The sequence below is a fragment of the Poecilia mexicana genome, unplaced genomic scaffold, assembly GCF_051168715.1.
Source record: "Poecilia mexicana isolate PSO_F unplaced genomic scaffold, ASM5116871v1 scaffold_15, whole genome shotgun sequence".
Classification (NCBI taxonomy): Eukaryota; Metazoa; Chordata; class Actinopteri; order Cyprinodontiformes; family Poeciliidae; genus Poecilia; species Poecilia mexicana.
In genome coordinates, this window is record NW_028263384.1 from 15,454,821 (window position 1) to 15,472,223 (window position 17,403).

Sequence of the window (17,403 nt, forward strand, 5' to 3'; positions counted from 1 at the left end):
AATTGCATCAGTTACTACTGAGCTAGGTTTAGGAGAAAATGTGATTTTATATATATATATATATATATATATATAATTATTGTTTGACAAAGATGCTCTTTATGCTCCAACCTCATTATTTCAAAGAAAGAGACAAGAAAAGGTCAAGAACACCTAGCATGAAGGACGCAGACAGGATGCGACAAGGACACAAAATTTAAACCATTCCCTCCCCCGCCCCCCACAAGTCTTCATTTAATCAATCATTACTTTTTTTTTTTGTTATTCTAAAATACACATTTTACACCCTCACCATTCAACAGCTCCTCGATCCATCCAGGGGGACCACTCTCACTACACGCAAGTGTGTGAGTCACACATGAACTAAATGTGAATCAGCTATGATTCATCCACCCCAAGCAGGCAGCATAACAGGCATTCCGCCTTATTATCCCATTTCTACATTACTCCTGCTCACACAATTTACCTTCAGCACTATGCCGACATTTAAGGTAGAAACGCATTCCAGCCATGTGAAAAGCATTAAAGGGGGAGTTGGTACATAGAAATTGGAAGCATTGGGGAAATACCTCTTGTACGGCAACCACCACGGCTTCCGTGACTGGAGCAATGTGGCTATTATCAGGGCACTGTCAGGAAACCGGGAACCAATATCTGATTATATTAACGTCAGTCGGTTTGCACCAATACAACAACCAACAGTGGGGACTGAAAAAGATGTGAATTGAAAGGCTTTTCAACCAACAACTACCACAGACCTCAAACAAGGGATGGCACATCTTTAGAATTACAACAGAATGTAAAACAGCCAACCAAACATAGCCTGATGAGAATATCAGATGTTTTCTACACTCCTGTCATAAATATGGTTGTATTCAAAGTGAGTGTGTTGTATAAATGGCATAAATAAATAATAAATAAATAATTGTGTCCGCAACTAGCGGACACAATCAGTGACACTATATCAACCAGCTGATATTAAAAATATCACTTTTGAATTCAGCCTTTCAATTTTACAAGTTAACGAAAATAAATATATAAATAAAAATCGGTCAAAAGAAGTCTTAAAATAGTTTGGTCAGTCTCATCACAGATGTATTTTAGAAATAATAATTAAGGAATTAGCATTTAGTAACAAATTGGCTTACAAATGATTGCAGACATTTTTTTCCGCGCGTTCTGTTTTTATTTTAATCACGTCAGATATGACTGATGTAACTGTGAATAACCAAATTTCACAAAGGACACTTGGACCTGATTACTCACAAACATGTAGCGTAATAGTAAAATATTTGTTATTATTGATTGAACAATAAATCCTGCTCTCAGCTAAAAAAAAATAAATAAATCTCAAAGGAGACCTGAAAGTTCTAGGACGTAATTACAAAAACAGAAGGAATCTCATATGGCCAAATGCTTTTTGCATAACATATAGTTCATTAGCATAATTTTAGGCGTTAAAAAAAGATGAGAAAAAGTGTTTTCTATTTTTAACTCTGAGAGCAAAATTTGTATCCTGTCATGACAAAAACAACAGGTTCTATGTCATGTGGTTTATTTTTATTCTAACTTTTTTTTTTTTTTCCATTTTCAGCTTCAAAGCATGCATGGATCATTGAGCAACATGTCCTCTGACCTGAGAAAACCTCTGTATAAAAGTGAAAATGGTGGAAACCCAGACACCTCCCCACCCCTCACAAAATTTAAAAAAAGAAAGAAAAAAAAGGTAATTCTCCCTAGGGGTTCCTATAACCTTGAGCCGCCTCTGCTAGTGCAAAATAAAATGAAGGAATCCCTCTGCTCTTATTCCACCCATATCCCTCATGCAATATCACCCCCTTCATGCCAGAGTGGGAGTAAACAGCCAGAGGAAAACAACAACCACGGTGTGTTCACAACTGCAATAGGCGCCTCGTGTGTCTTTATATTGTCCAAAATAACACCAAAAACCATTTGATACATAAAAAAATAAATAAATAAAACAATCCCATTCTGACTCCCACAGCATGTTGCATCAGTGCTTCTGCGTGGTGCACGATTGCTCACACAGTTTCCAGCCATTACCTTATTTTTTATGTTGCAGTGGCAGCAGACAGTCCACAGATACTTCAGGGTCCTCCATAGCAGGATGATGAAGAGACCCCCGAAAAACGTCACCATGGAGGAGGCGAGGAATGCCCACCACATGCGCTGTCCATAGTCGTCGCATGGCACCTCAGACGTGTAGGGGATGACAACGCCTTCCATCTTGGATATTAAGATCGAAGAGTCCGGATTGTTGTTATTATCGATGCTGCTTGTCCTCATAGAGCTGTCGCTTCCATGGGGATCCGTGCCATGTGCCTCGGCTAGCATTGAGGAGCCTTGGAGAGCCTGTGCCAGCGTCCCCAGCCCCACTCACCAGCCATATTGCTTTAAAAAAACAGAAAGAACGAAAAATATATATATATATATACAGCCCCCCCCCCCGCACCCCCAACCCCTTTTATTTTTGCACTAGATTTTGACAGCCCCACCAGATTATCTTCATAAATATATAGTTTCTAATGCCAGAGAATTGTTTATTATTAATGACGGTGTGAGCCGCCGCGCACGCAAAGCAGACCGAAATAGCGCCTCGGTGGCCCCTTGGAGTGAGGCATTTAAATCCGCAATAATAACGACGAATCTTAGGCGCTTCTCATTCTGAGGGGCTTTTCTGCCTCTTTCACGCCATATGCCGTGACAGTTACGGCGTCGTTTGCAGCCGCCGAGGCTGCTGTTGCTTTTTTCTCTCTCTCTCTCCCTCTCCTGATAATGCAGACACACAAACAGCAGAGGATTAAAAAAATAAAAATAAAAAAACAATATAAAAAACAAATTTCCCGGCTGTGCGCCTTCCCTAGCCGTCTTCCATTCAGGAATCCTGTCGATCAGCGGATGAAGAATCGATTTGAACTCTCCTTCAGTTGGCTGTAAACGCTTTGCGTGTACTTCAGTCCTTAAGGTTGAGGGAGGTGGGGGGAAAACAAAATAAACGCAGGTCAGAAGACTACATATTCAAACAGGCGGTTTGGGTTGTCGATTCTGCGTTAAGGAGAGGACTGGCGCGCCGCTCGGGTGGATGTCGCTGCCTCCATTCGGTCCCCCTGCAGCCCTGGCACGGAGCGGCCAGCTGAGCGAGCCTGTCAGATCCGCTCCAGAGGAGAGGAGAGCGGGGGGAGATTTACAGGTAGGAGGGCGGAGCCAAGCGCTAATAATAAAGACGGACGAGGAGCTGCGAGATCTCTACGATGGTTTTTTTTTTCTTCCCTTCTTTAAAAAAATAAAATTAAAAAAATGTTCCAGGAGCTGAACTGGTCCCTTACACTGCTTTGGCTGCTAAACTGCGCCTCTGCGTCTTTATTCCACGCCTGTGACGCACGTCGCAAACAAGAGGCTGTATTGATCAGTCATAAATTAAAGAGTTATATCTTGCTTTATAAACATCAAATGATGATCGTCTCCCACGCACACAAACGCAACAGTGCCCCTGGGTGTTCGGCTGGCGGGGGGAGGGGAGGGTTAATATTGCGTTGATTTCTCATCAAGGATAGTGCTCCTATTTTTCCAATTACTGAGATAGTGGCTTTTCACCCATGGAGGAGGTCCTGTTTTTCTTTTTTTTTTTTTTTTTTTAAATTAGCAGAGCGAGAGAATGAATGTCCTTTGTGATCAATTAGTGTAAAATGCTCACAGTTTTAGCCTTTATAGGAGGTCAAAACAGGTGTGGATTGGTGATGACGGTGAGGCATGGCTGACAGCAGTTTATGGCTGCTTGCTGGAAACCTCAAGTATCCAGTCAGTGCAAAGTATACGGGGTAAACAGCTGACTCTGAAGAACAACTGACCGCTTCAGAACAAGACAAGTGCCCATGCATCTGTGGCAGAGGGCTCCAAATGTTCTCCAGGCTGAAAAAAATAAAATAAAATTGTTCAGTGCTTTGTTTACATAGGGACACTTTTTTAAGTTTAAGTTTTTGATCATGCCTAAAATTTGTGTTTGAGTATGTAATGAACCTACAAAGGCGTTAAACTGACATGTATAACTCAACTTGAATTTGATAATATTCTTATTTATTTAGATGTATATATGACATAGGGATTTATACATAGGAAATTACCAGCATAATATTAACACTCAATGTAAATTCTCCTCAGTTTGCCAATATAATTTTGAACCAGCTCTGTCTGAGCAAGTGTAGAGTTTAAACACTCATTCTCAGGCGTAAACGTTCTGGAAAGAAAAACGCGTCTAAGTATGACATGCATGCCATCAAATTAATTTATTACCAAGGAAATATTAGTGCTTCCACAAAAGTAGCTCGCGGTAACGGCTGGCTGTCATTTAAACTAGGAGCAGATATGAGCTGTAAAACATGTAAGGCAATCCGATATTTGAATTATAGCTCTTCAGAGTTATGACTCCATGTGCGAGTGGTTTAGCTCCACATAAAACAGGCTGCTGATCCGTCCCGACGTAGCTGTCCACTGTTTGGATGCATGTTGAATATTACATTTTGGAGTGAGAACAAAACCTAAAGGTAACAAGTTGGCTGAGTTTCAAAGTGTGACTTGCTCCGCCTTGTAACCTCTGAATATTTTCACTTTGTCAAATCACCGCCACAAAGTTCAAGGTTAGACAATAGACTAACAAAAAGTAGTGCAGAATTGGAAAATGAAACATGCTTTTCAAAACTGATCAAACACGTATCTGAAATCATAACATGCATTTGTATTTACTTTGACTAGGTCATTGCGACATATGAAAAACCCTTCGACTGAAGATGAGCAGCGCCCACAGCATCACGCCACCATCGCCCTGTGGCTCCGTGGATATGCTTCATTTAGGATGATTCGTAGTGTTAGCTTTACTACTGTATTATATGCTACTTTGTATTACTGGTCTATCAATTGAAGTTTGTGGTCGTGAAGCGACATAGTATAAATATCTAAGAATGTAAACAATTTTGCAAGGTACCGTATGTTTGGTGTTAAACAGCAAACAGCAAGTTTAAAAAAATATATATATATGCCCTTCAATAAAATATCTTAAATTATGCTCACAATGCCAAAATTTTGTCATTAAAATTAATCATAAGCGTCACAGGGGAGAATTTCAAATAATGCAGAACCAAAGCCCAAGATTGCAGGCGAGACGGCAGGTCTGTGACAGCGTGGCATTTCTAACATGCCCAGAATCACAGGAACAACCCACATCTGAATCCCTGCTGCTGGACTGAAATTAGGGAGAGGAGGCGAACACTCCAACAATAAGAGCCGACACGAGCGCGGAAAGGCCACGGCGTCCCGGGCGAAGACTACAACGATCTTCCTTCTGTCAGACTTAAGACTTCTCAAGTTCAGTTGAGCTGTCAGCAGCTGTCTTGAAACAGACACCCCAGCTAAAGGGTTTGAGGCCCGACTTCTTTCTAAAAACAGGCGGGAGGGGACTTAGAGGACATAAGGAATTGGGACATGGCACCACACAGCTGCACGTAACAGTACAACAGATTTAGAATGTTATCATTGACCAAAACCTTGTTCCACCTTCTCCTGAGAGTATTAAGTGACATCAGACAAAATGTTCCTGTAGACATGCGGAAAACCGAAGTAGACACTTTTTGATTTGATAACGTGGCTCATATTGGGAGGTGCCGGGTAGTTTCTTGCCATAAAGAACTCGACAGGCAGCTGGAGGGTCGTCATTCATTGTGACATTATTGGGCAGGAGACCATGTGACTCACGCAGCGCTCAGAGGAATTAACCCCAGGCTAGAGGCGCTCAATCAACCAGCAAGATATGGCACAGCTCCAGGCTGTCCGAGTGGATGAAAAACATTCGGAAATATATTTTTTTTATGATTTCAAAACCGAGTGATGTTTGTTATGTTCCTGTAGGCCTGAAATTTCACTTATCATTTGAAAGACAGGTTAAAAAAAATAAAAAATAGAATGCTCTTACACATTTGTTAAAATAAACAGAGGGGGAAAGTCCGTCTTTAGAGAGGAAAAATAGAACGCAAACATGCAATGAAGCTCCGCAAAACGTGTTGTAAACATAAGAGCCAATTTCCTGAACACACTTAATTACACTGACCAGCTGATGCTAATTATGCTGACAGATTTTTTTTTAAAACATCAGAGATTAAACGGTGCCTTGCGAGGATGGTTTAGTTTTTCCACCTTACAAACATCATCATCCATGTGCTCCGTTGTGATTTTGTATGATGGCTTATCTATCGCATTCCTTCATTCATGTTTCATTTAATCCACCACTGAGAGGCCAATACAAATGGGAATAAAAATATAAAGTGAAAAGACAAGGATACTTTTTCTTCTTAAACAAAACCTTGAAATTATGTTCAGGTTTCTGTAAACCATGTCAGCCTCCACTCTGAAGTCTTTTCCAGACTTTAGCAGGTTTTCTTCCAGCATTGTTCTATATTTGGCTCCATCCATCTTCTCAACTTTGACCAGCTTAGCTGTAACTGCTGAAAAAAAACCCATTTCATTATGATAATGTTGCCAATGTCATGTGAAATGTATAGGAGGAGGAATTTTACAGTCATCTTATTTGATTACTGTACAATTACTTGTCTTAGATTACATAGAAGGATAGTTCAGCATTTCTCTGTTATGCCACACAGCCCTCCTATCCTGATTGGCCAGCTTGTTACCAGACCTGATTCAACACATTACTATAATGTCCACTGACCATTTTCAGCAACACTAAGAGTTACTGTCCCCTTCACCCGAATAAAGACCATTTACTTGTGTTTAGCGCAACTTCCCCCTCAGAGCCAGAGTGCAGCTGCAACTCCACACCTGTGCGCTGTAGAAATTATGCAGAGGAGCTGTTGGAAAACAAGCTGCAGGAGGCATTTTGTGTCTGGAGGAGCCGTTTGCCAAATTTTTAATAGGCATCAATCATTTACTCAAACTCCCAGTGTTGACAATTTTGAAACCATCTCTCTAGGGTTTATTTCGTTATTGGTCTCAAACTCACATTTTGGCATCATACTGCTTTACAGATGACATTTTTGTCTCATTATTGATACAGTCCTGATGTCCATGTTGTCTCCACTGGTTGTTATTCCCTCTTGCTTTCTTTAAATAAAATAATTGTCTGCTTTAATTACTTTTACAGTAAGCAGCCGTCTTGTAAATGGATTGGAGCCATGCTTCCAGGATTCAGTCCTTCAGAAACTTTGTGTCAAAATCCCAAACACCCAATCACTTTAACGCCTCTGTAATCTTACCTTTGGTGCCGTTTGGATGGATGCCTGCTCCAACACACCTGAATCTAACGAATGCATTCCCTCGTTAACAAGTCACTCAGCTCTGCAGAGGCGTTCATGTGACTCAGGTGTGTTGGAGAAGGGACACCCTATAAAAGCTGCAGGTTAGTAGCTCACCTGGGCTGGAGTAGGACATGTGGAGAAAAGCAGAGTTACGCACCACATCTGCTAATAATACACAAATCTGACATTGTTTGTGGGTCCGCTTTGGTCATCTTGCGTCGCTTCATGAGATTTCAAATTGGATTTCACTTGACATGTTTGACAACAGGAAAACTAATTACTCTGAAAATTTGGTGTATTATTTTGCTGGCGGCAAACTGAAGCCCATAATGAAAGAAGCCCCACCGGTCCTGGTTTCATAAGAAATGAGGTACATTTTTAAATTGGCCCAGGCTAAGATCCACAGGCAGGTTCTCCCAGCTGACTGGACCTGTTAATATAAGACTAGAGGGTTTTTGTTTCCCCTCCTCCCCATCATGAGGTTCATTTTGTATCCAGTAAACAAAGAAATAAACAGAAGTTTTGAAGAATAATTACTTTTCCATCCATCCATTGTCCTCCACTTCTCTGGGGTCAGGTAGCGGGGCAGCAGTAAATAATTACTTTTTTCTTTGGTCGTCATCTCACAAATCTGGGCTTTATTGAAAAACTAATAAGCAGCTCAATTTGCTGTTTGACACAGTCCATGTAGGAGACACAGCACATACGAAAAATGGATTCTGATAATGAAAAGAACAAATTAAGGCTTTGGCCTTGAAAGCAAAACGTTACATTGTAGGAAATTAACACACTAACACGGTGGTGACGGCAATGCTGTGGGAATGCTTTTCTTCAGCAGGGACAGTTAAACTGGCCAGAGACAACTGGAGGATAGATGGTGTTAGAGGTCAGTGCATAAAGAAAACCTGTCTGGGGTATCATACAAGTCAAGTCTTGGACAGACGTTCATTTTCCATCAACATAAACGCAGAGCAATAATGGAATGCATAAATAAAAGTATAGGGAAGAACTGGAAATGGCCTAGTCAAAGTTCATACTTCATTCCACATAAGAATCTGTGACAGAATATTGCAGTGTGACTGAAAGTTGAGCTGTTCCACAAAGATCAACCAAACCTTTGCTCTGGTAGAGATATATCCCTGTAAGCTGTAATTGCATGAAGGCTGTCCTACAAAGTTTTGAACATAAATACACTCCACATTTTCAGATTTTTGTTTTTGTAAAACGAAACAAACCAGGTATCACTTTCCTTCCAATTCACAAACACTACTTTATTTTGATCTATGAACCCCAATAATATAGGTTAAAGTTTATCATAATGCCATAAAATCTTTTTATAAATGCAAGACTTGTAGATGCAAATGTTTGTTTGCTTTTTTGAAACATTTAGAAGGCAATTTGCTCCAACAAAAGATGTTCCCAGTTCCATCAAGATTAAATATAAACTTAGCACGGGGCATTTACAAGAAAAAACAAAAACACAAAAAGTGCATACTTGTATTTTTTGCCTTAAGAGTTTTTGTAGATGGGGAGCAGAAAATTTGGATCACATCAGTCGTCACAGCTACTTATGTGACTAATATACAGTTTAACCTAAATACTGTACTTGGGATGTAAGATTATTATTATTAATTTTGTTTAGAGCTTAAAAGATTTTAAGTGGGAGGAGATAAAAAAATAAAAAATAAAAAAAAGTGGCAGCAATTTATGTCCGACATCCATGGGGGACAGAACCAGTGTGTCCTCTGCTGTCTACCCCCCACTCCTCCATTTTCTCTTTGAGAAAAGGTCACATTTAGCTCTCCGAGATCCACAGAGATTATGTCACACCTTCCTTATCTAATCTGTGCCACTGATAGCAGTTTATCAGCACCTTTTTCTATTGACATGGACTAGGCTTTTTGTCCTTTAGCAATTCAGAGGACTCAAACATTTTCTTTTCATCCCGATTCAACCCGCGTTTTATATTAGTTGACACAACAGCTTGTTGAAAATACGGAACGTTTTTACACAACATTTTTAAGTGGAATAGAAAACAAGACTGAGATACAGACTGAGCCTGTGTTGTGATACAGAAAATGAGTTTATTCTCATGTTAATGCTTCAACATACAAATCACATTCTTTTAATGAAAGAGTTCAATCAGTACCTGGCATCTAAACACTTTTTTTTTTTTCTCTCTAAACAGACAGGCATCTTATGTTGCATCTCACTCTAAAGTTGGTTTACCCTAGCTACTCAGAAAAATAGTAACATTACAATTTGTTTCTTTTTCCTTTAGCCCAATAGTCACACTCAAGGACAAATTTGCATTAAAAATGTGCAAGGACAAATCCCTTTTTAATAACTCAAATAAGAAGTGATTTTTTTTTTTTAAATCAAGAACCAAAAACAAAGGCCAACAATGAAATGTAAGGAACTGATGTGAAACATAAAAACATGAATTAGTTACGGCAGAAATTATAGTACCTATCTGTAGTATGCTGGAAACACAAGAACAGTAACATGCTTAGGGTTCACAGATAAACATGTGCAAAATGGAAATATAGGGTATTATATGAGGATAAAGGGGTTTCAGTGGATTTTGGCACAATAAGATATAGGATATAGCTTTAATAAGGGTCATTATTTGGGGTTTATTTTTTGCATCCTGAATAATGGAGAAAAAAAAAGAACAAATAACAGTTAAAAGTCACTAACATTTAAAGAGGTTTGAGGAAAATCCCTAAAGGTATTACCCTGCAAACTAAGCTTTGTAGCGTGTCTTTAAATTGTGTGGTGTGGTGAGAAGTGACTGACAACCAACCACAAGGGAAAAAACAAAACAAAAACAAAACATAAAACATGCTCTTAACCTGTTGAGCCGTGACATGACTGCCAAACGCTTGTAGGAGTATTACCAAGTGACTATACATGGAATATATAGTTATATACGTTTTCTTCCCAGATTTAGCTGCATACTATATAAATGTGGCATACTCTATATTGTTAAATAAGGGTTAAAGCAACAGAATGAGTTACACAGTGGTTAGTCTGAACCTGGAGTGCATTCTGTGGAGTTAACCTTTTGGCCGCCGTGTCGGCCTAACTTCAAAGTCTCACCATCGTTACTCGCTTAAAACTGTGCAGGTCTCTGATCAGCCCCCTTCATCATTTGTCAACAGGTTAAGGTGAACTTTTGAAAGGAATCTAAAATGGGTTTTAATTAGTGTTAAATGACCCACGGTTGGTTTCAGATTAATATTCTAGTGTAAAGGCACTTCGGAAAGGCCTACTATCTGTCCACACACCCGGCTGCTATGGGAACTATGCATAGAGCGAAACATGAGATTGCTGGCAGGCGGCTTCGTTGAACCCACTGCTACATTTGTTAAAAAGGTGAAATGCATTTATTTGCATTGTTGAAGAAATGTCATGACTGATCTTGACGCTGGTATTCCACTTCCATACCACTGCTACAAACCGCAATTCACCTCTGCAGAAAGCCGTCGTTGCGGTTTCATCGTAAAGCCGTGTTCTCGCTTCTCAAAACCACCATGTGCACGATAAAGAAATAAAATGAAAATAAATTATAATTAGTTGTCAGTCATCGTCAAATGGGTGCATATTTGTTAGGGAAACCACAAATGTCGGGAGTGGCAGAACTTCATTAGTGTTGAGGTTTATGGTCAAGGGACACTCGCATCAAATATCGAACACCAATATTTAGACTTATCTCAGAACTGTAAACAGACAATGCAGCATAACGAACACACTGACAGAATCCTCAGGGAAGACTGATTAAACCTTAACGTTAATATGCAATGCTACCAACCTGCTTCAGAGTACATCAGAGATAAAGGAGACCGATTATAAAACATAACAAAGACGAAATAAAAAATATATATATATCAATAATTTACACAACTAGCTCATGGTAGTGTACCTATTGGTAAAGTGTGAAAGAGTTAATTAGTGTTTTGGGGAATGAAAAGCAGAGCCACAGCTCGCCGTAGTGGCGGCCAGGCTCCTCTAGGGGGAGCCAAGTGGAGTCCACAGGACTTTACTTTGTTCTTGATCAACTATAGTGGTGATCTGAGTGCAAATGTACGGGAGGTTGCCGCCTTGGACAATACCTGAAAAGAATAAAAGGAATTGTTTAAAGCTGATGGATCATTGATCACATCACAAAAACATGACGATATTTGAGTTCCGTCTTATTTTTAAGTTTGTTTTTGGCTATCGACTGCATACACACCTGTGAAAAATTTGCTGTATTCTTGTTCTATTTTCTGCGCGCTTTCAAATTGCTCCTTGGAATGTTTTTGAGATACTTTGTCCCGCAGAAAAATTGGATCCTTCTGTTCCCTGCGAGGAACAAACAATATAAACAGATGGAAGATGGTCAAAATTGGTGTCAATTTACAACAAAATGTTATTTTAAATTAAGAATCTAAACACTTAAAACATTTCAATACAGAAGTTAAAATTAGTGTTTTTATATGAGGTAAAGTGCATTGTTAAACTACTTGTACTCCTTGACCTTCAGAGTTCTCTATTAAAAAAAAAAACTCAGCAAAGTTTAAAATGTGAAATTTTGTTTAACATGTCAAGGATAAGTAAAAAACTATGTGGTATTATTTTTGTTGTTTTGATTACTCCAATTAATTTGTTTTCAGAACCGCCAAAAATTGTTATTTTCCATATAAACACATGTTGGGGAGTCGTTTTAAAACGAGCCTCGGTTGAGTCAAGGATGAAGCAGATGATTGATTTATATTCATTATTTTTGTGTCGCAGCAGATTTAAAATGAACCATCGTCTGAAGTCATCCGTGTAAAATGTCCCAGTGACTCCAATTAAAACAAGTATTTGCAAACTCACATCTATTACAAAACATATAGTCCACAATTAAAATTGCTGACTGATGTTGTTAAATGTACAGATTTTTCAAAATACTTTTGAAAATGATGCATTATTTTCCATCCACTACTTAAAATGCAAAATACAGCCGTTTGGGAGACATTTTGGCAATATGCTCACTGTATAAAAAAAATTTTAATGAACAATTTTTAATCGAATAAAACAAGCGAATGTTTATTCCGCTCTATTATATTAACCGCACACAGAGCAGACCGGGGCGTCACCTCCATCTGCGTCATGAAGCGGGTTGAAACTTACTTAATCTGCTTGGCGTTTTTGTAGCGGATGAAGACAACAATAGGATAGATGTGAACACTGTGGAGCCTCTCAATGGCGTGCGGGGCGATGTCAAGCAAACAGTGACAGCCCTGTAATTTTACAATAAATAAAACAAAAAAACTGTAAAGTTTCTGTCACCACCACAAATATGAATTCAACAGAATCCAAGACTGATGAGCAGTAATCTTGATTTATGAGCAAAAGCAGAGATTAAGTGCAGATAAAAGCCACTGGACTCCCGATAGACAAGAAAGGAAAAGGTGTTACCTTATCTGTTATTTCCTTTATGGAAGCAACAGTGGTGACATCAAAGTGTCCACTCCTGCGCTTGTAATCGATAAAGAGACAATCTTTGACACCGCGTTCGATGGCCTGCTGCGAGGCCTTCATCACCTCTGCAGACGTGGCAAGAAAGAAAACTATTGACATGATGCAAAAATAAATGCCCGTCCAGTCTCATCCCTCTGGTCAGAAACCTTAAGGGTCATGTATCGTTTTTCCTTCTTATTAAAAAGTGAAACATCTGCATGAAGGTATCTCACCCAGCAGGCATCTGCAGAACTTCCCAGGAGATTCTTTAACCAGCATTTCCTTGACCGGGTCGCTGAGAGGCCCGAGTACCAGGACCGGTCGAGGAGAGGTGCACTCCACCTTCTGGACACGCTGGTATGCCAGGCTCACACAGTCTGGAGAAAAAAAAAAAAAAAACGGTTAGATATAAGGCCTCCTGCTATTTCTACCCATAATTCCATCAATTTTCCCCTCACCATCCAGGAAGGGGATGGAATCAGTGCTGATGGTGTCCAGAGCCACCATCTCTTTACTGTCTTTGGAGCTGCTGCGCTTGTGTTTCTGTTTCCTCCTGAAAAACGATCGGCGGGCAGCTGCAGAGAGGGTCTTGCTGGAATCTTCCTTCATTTCTGTCACACTGTGTCTGCGATAAAACTCTTGGTCCATCCTACATCACACGCGCGCGCACACACACACACACACACACACACACACACACACACACACACACACACACACACACACACACACACACAAACCCCCAAAACATTCTCTCTAAAGGAACCTCGTATAGTTCAAGGGTTGCAGCAATATGTGTGTCGTTACTAGAGATGCACTTGAATGGTCAGAGACTAGAAACAGAATCGATTTGCACCACACCACGTGCTTCTGGGTTTCACATGCAATAACTCTCTCTTCAGAGGTGAAGTTGTTACTGAGGGAAGAGGCCTCAAAGTTAGCCGTTTTCAGTCTCAGTGGGGTGTTTAAAACAAACAACAACAACAACAACAAAAAAACCTTCAAGGAATCAACAAAGGTGCTAGGAGCTTCTAGAAAAACATCCTACAGAGGCATGTTGGAGCTGAACGTCTTACTTTTGACCATTCAGCTATTAGGGAGAGGATTCACCAACTACAGGGATTTACACCAGATCTCTTTGGTTGGATTTAAACGGACCAAAGTTTTGTTTTGTTTCTTTGTTTTTTTCCCCAGGTAATCTGCTCACAAATGTTGCTGTGTCTACAGACAAACACAAAGGCTTCAAATGTCAACTCCTTACTCATTTTTGTTTGGAAATGGTGAAATCTTGCTTAAGAATTGTGAAACACCTAATCCAAAAAGTAAATTAAGAAAGTAATGTGTTGATTATGATTCAGCAAATTAGGATTTTAGTCATAATCATAATTTGCTAAATCAAAAGTGCCAGTACTACGCAATACAAAATGAGTGTTTAAAAAGAAGCCAAAAACCTCCTGATTGGTGCATCTCCAGTAAGTCGCACTCTAGTTTTTTTATTTTTTTATTTTTTATTTTTTCCACCCACATGTATTTGCTGGGGATCTGTCCTCTCTGGATCTTCTGTGCGTTCTCATCTAGCTGCCAGGCCATCCAGGTCCCAAAGCTGCCCTTTGGTAACGACTCATCCACATAAAGGATGTCATCCTTCTTAAAACTGAGGTCTCCTTCAGCCTCCCCCACCCTGTCGTAAAGTGCTCTGTTGGGAGGCAGAGACAAAGATAGATAGGGAGTTATTAAGGGAAGGGCGGTAGGAGGGCAAGACGAGGAGCGTGAAGCTGATAAAAATGGGAGAGGAGATGAGGTATGAGGAGAACCAGATTAAGGATCTTCAGTGCAGAAGTAGGATGACAAAGGAGGTGCAGAGCAAGTTTATCTAGCGACACCAAAGGCCTTTTCTTTGCCTTGCTCGAGGCTCGCAAGTTATTCCCAAGCAGCCTATCTGTGTCAGCCAGGCAAGCTGAGTGTATTTACTGCAGATGACATCACAAACCTGCCCGTCTAGTTGACGAGTGACTGTGGCAGCTGTGGAAACAAACCGAGAATAAAGGCGAACCGATTCAAAGTCGCAGTCTCCTTTTGAATTTAGTGCGATCCTTTTCGCCAACGAGGACAAAAAGGATTAGACGACCTTAAGCGGTGGCAAGTTGGAGTCGCTGCGGTAACACAACGGATCTGGGACATAATTGGCTCGGTGAGAATGGGACAAACTGTCCGAAGGGCTCTGGAGGCTATGTATAGCGTAACAGAGAGCAATAAAGCTGCTACTGCTTGGTTGAGGTCCATTCCTGTGCAGTATAAAAGAAAGCCCAAACAACAACGTAAAATGTAAAATAAATACAAATTAATGTAAAATAGAGTAAATGCAGAGTGATGCATTTCAAGGGTTTATTTCTGACGATTCATCTAATTTCTCATATAATTAGAATATTATTTAAGACCCATAAACATAGTGCACAGTTGTACATGACACCACAGTGGAGTACTTTTTTTTTTTTTTCCTTCCATCCACTTTCACTAACTTTGCCGTCTGCTGTACAGAGGTCAAGTGTAGCATCTTCTCCATGATTTTATATGCATTAACATTACATTTCAGTACAAAAACTACTGAGGTAGCTTACAATAGCTTTAAGTAAATTAATAAAATATATATATATCACTCTGTGTAACGCATATACGTGCTCTATAGATTTTTGAAATTAACTACTGGAAAAATATGACGTTTCAAAGATAGTCAACTATATTGAGATGCTCCGTTGTTCGTGTAAATACGCACCGAATATAAAAGCCGTCTCCGGGTGCGTCTTTGACCGCGTTGAAATCGTCAGGCCGATGCTGCACCCTTAACGTCACCGTCTCTGCGGGTTTCAGCATCTCGACGTACACCTCTTCAGCCGTCTTATTCTTCATGTTCACCAAGTTGTACTGAGACAGAGGAAATCACAAAGCGAAACAAAGTTACAGCGAAAACGCAGACCGGGGAGAGCGGTGCGTCACAAAAACATAAAGCTCAGAAAACTGATGACTGCAAAAAACAATTTCCTCCCGACTGTGAAGGCTCCGCTAGTAAATAGCCACATTTCCTCCAAGCTTTCAGCGCCATTAAAGTGTCGCAGTATTGATTTGTGCCACGCATGAGGGAGGAAAACAAACAAGGAGATTGAAGGACGGCGTGAAGCTGTGCGGTCTGATGACAGAGCTGCATTGCAATTTCCACAGCAGACTCTCTGTGGCTGAGAGCTTAAGTAGGAGCATGCCAGGAAACGTCTAGCAAGAATTTGTGGTGTTCTAGAAGGATTACCAATGTGGAATGAGACTGAGCAGATCAATGAGATACAATGACATGATGGAAAGCAGCAGCGGAGGAAACACAAAGCTTATTAGGGCTGAGGGGACTGAAAAGCTGCAGCTTCGGCAGCAGGTATGGAGCAAGATCTGCACACTGCTGAAGAAAGGAAAAAAAAAAAAAAAAAAAACAGATCAAAAATCCCCAATTCTCACCTGAAAACACCCAGTGTTTCTAAAACAGAAAGTCTTTGACAGCAGCATAAAATACCGTGAATACATGTTAGTACCTCTAGGATGAGATCCCCGGGATTAAGCCCCTCTGGACCTCTTGCAGGACTGTCCTCATCCAGACTCTCTATGTAGACGCCCCGCAGGTTGCCCCCGCAGAGAGTAACGCCCACCTCCACCCCAGGCCTGTGGACCGTCACAAGTCGGGGCTCACCGACCTTCTTGTTGCTCTCAGGCGGCACTCTGGAGGAGGACAGGAGACACTTTCAGGTGCTAGTAGGTTCCCCCCCCCCCTCACATTTTTCTTCAGGCAGAGAATATTTTAGCTCAACTTTTTTTTTTTTTTTTTTTTACATGTATGTTTACATGTTTACCTGACAAAACTGTTGGGGCTGGTAGTAGGAGTGGTCTGCTTGGAGGAGGGGGTGAGCGTGCCCTCGTCCTGCTCGCTGAGCGTATCAATAGCAGAGTGACTCTCTGGAGTTGCAGTCCCGCTCCCCTGTGGGGTGGACTGAGCGCTGACTGAGGGCTCGAGACGGGAACTGCAGGGAAAGAAAAAGAGATTTCAGCTGAATAGAATAGAATAGAATAGAATAGAATAGAATAGAATAGAATAGAATAGAATAGAATAGAATAGAATAGAATAGCTGAGCTCTTAATTTGCCCCCAAGTTGGGACAAATGGCACTTTAGTGTGAAGTGAATCACAAATAGCAATAAATAAATAAAACACTACAAATATATACATTTGGCAATAAACCAAAAATGAATGAATAGCATAAATACTGCAACAAACTTGTTTTGCAACCCTTAAGGTGTGTATTGCAATAATACAAACTTATCTACTGGTAATGAGGGCCAGAAATTCCTAATGTAGACTTTCAGTGAGAAGCACAAGAGCTCACCAGCTGCCTGGTTTAACTCGTATTTAATCATTTATGGCTTTGCGCCTCGGTGATTGCTTGAGCAATGTGGGGCGGGTTCTCAAATATTTGAATTTGCAGAAAAGATGAAGAATTTAATTTGAGTTAACAGTTTGAAAATTAAGCAAATAAAAGGGAGCGCTGTGGCAAAATCCA

At 40.4% G+C, this 17,403-nt stretch overlaps 2 protein-coding genes across 5 annotated transcripts in view; both read right to left on the reverse strand.

Moving 5' to 3' along the window:
- kcnma1a (potassium large conductance calcium-activated channel, subfamily M, alpha member 1a) overlaps nt 1-8,290 on the reverse strand; it is a 157,346-nt gene extending 149,056 nt beyond the window's left edge. The window contains exons 1-3 of the mRNA XM_014987291.2: nt 7,281-8,290; nt 3,716-3,930; nt 2,065-2,412 (exon numbers count right to left, since the gene is read on the reverse strand). Of these exons, the coding sequence (XP_014842777.2) occupies nt 2,065-2,355 (291 nt within the window). The 5' untranslated portion in view covers nt 2,356-2,412; nt 3,716-3,930; nt 7,281-8,290. The remainder of the gene's footprint in view (nt 1-2,064; nt 2,413-3,715; nt 3,931-7,280) is intronic.
- Nucleotides 8,291-9,386: 1,096 nt separating this feature from the next.
- Nucleotides 9,387-17,403, reverse strand: part of dlg5a (discs, large homolog 5a (Drosophila)) — a 42,476-nt gene continuing 34,459 nt past the window's right edge. For all 4 annotated transcript variants that reach the window (XM_088013055.1, XM_088013054.1, XM_088013053.1 and 1 more), the window contains 10 exons: nt 16,700-16,867; nt 16,385-16,568; nt 15,586-15,734; nt 14,338-14,508; nt 13,271-13,461; nt 13,046-13,189; nt 12,771-12,898; nt 12,483-12,592; nt 11,560-11,669; nt 9,387-11,437 (listed from right to left, as the gene is read on the reverse strand). In XM_088013055.1, coding sequence (XP_087869181.1) covers nt 11,334-11,437; nt 11,560-11,669; nt 12,483-12,592; nt 12,771-12,898; nt 13,046-13,189; nt 13,271-13,461; nt 14,338-14,508; nt 15,586-15,734; nt 16,385-16,568; nt 16,700-16,867 — 1,459 coding nt within the window. In that variant the 3' untranslated portion in view covers nt 9,387-11,333. The remainder of the gene's footprint in view (nt 11,438-11,559; nt 11,670-12,482; nt 12,593-12,770; nt 12,899-13,045; nt 13,190-13,270; nt 13,462-14,337; nt 14,509-15,585; nt 15,735-16,384; nt 16,569-16,699; nt 16,868-17,403) is intronic.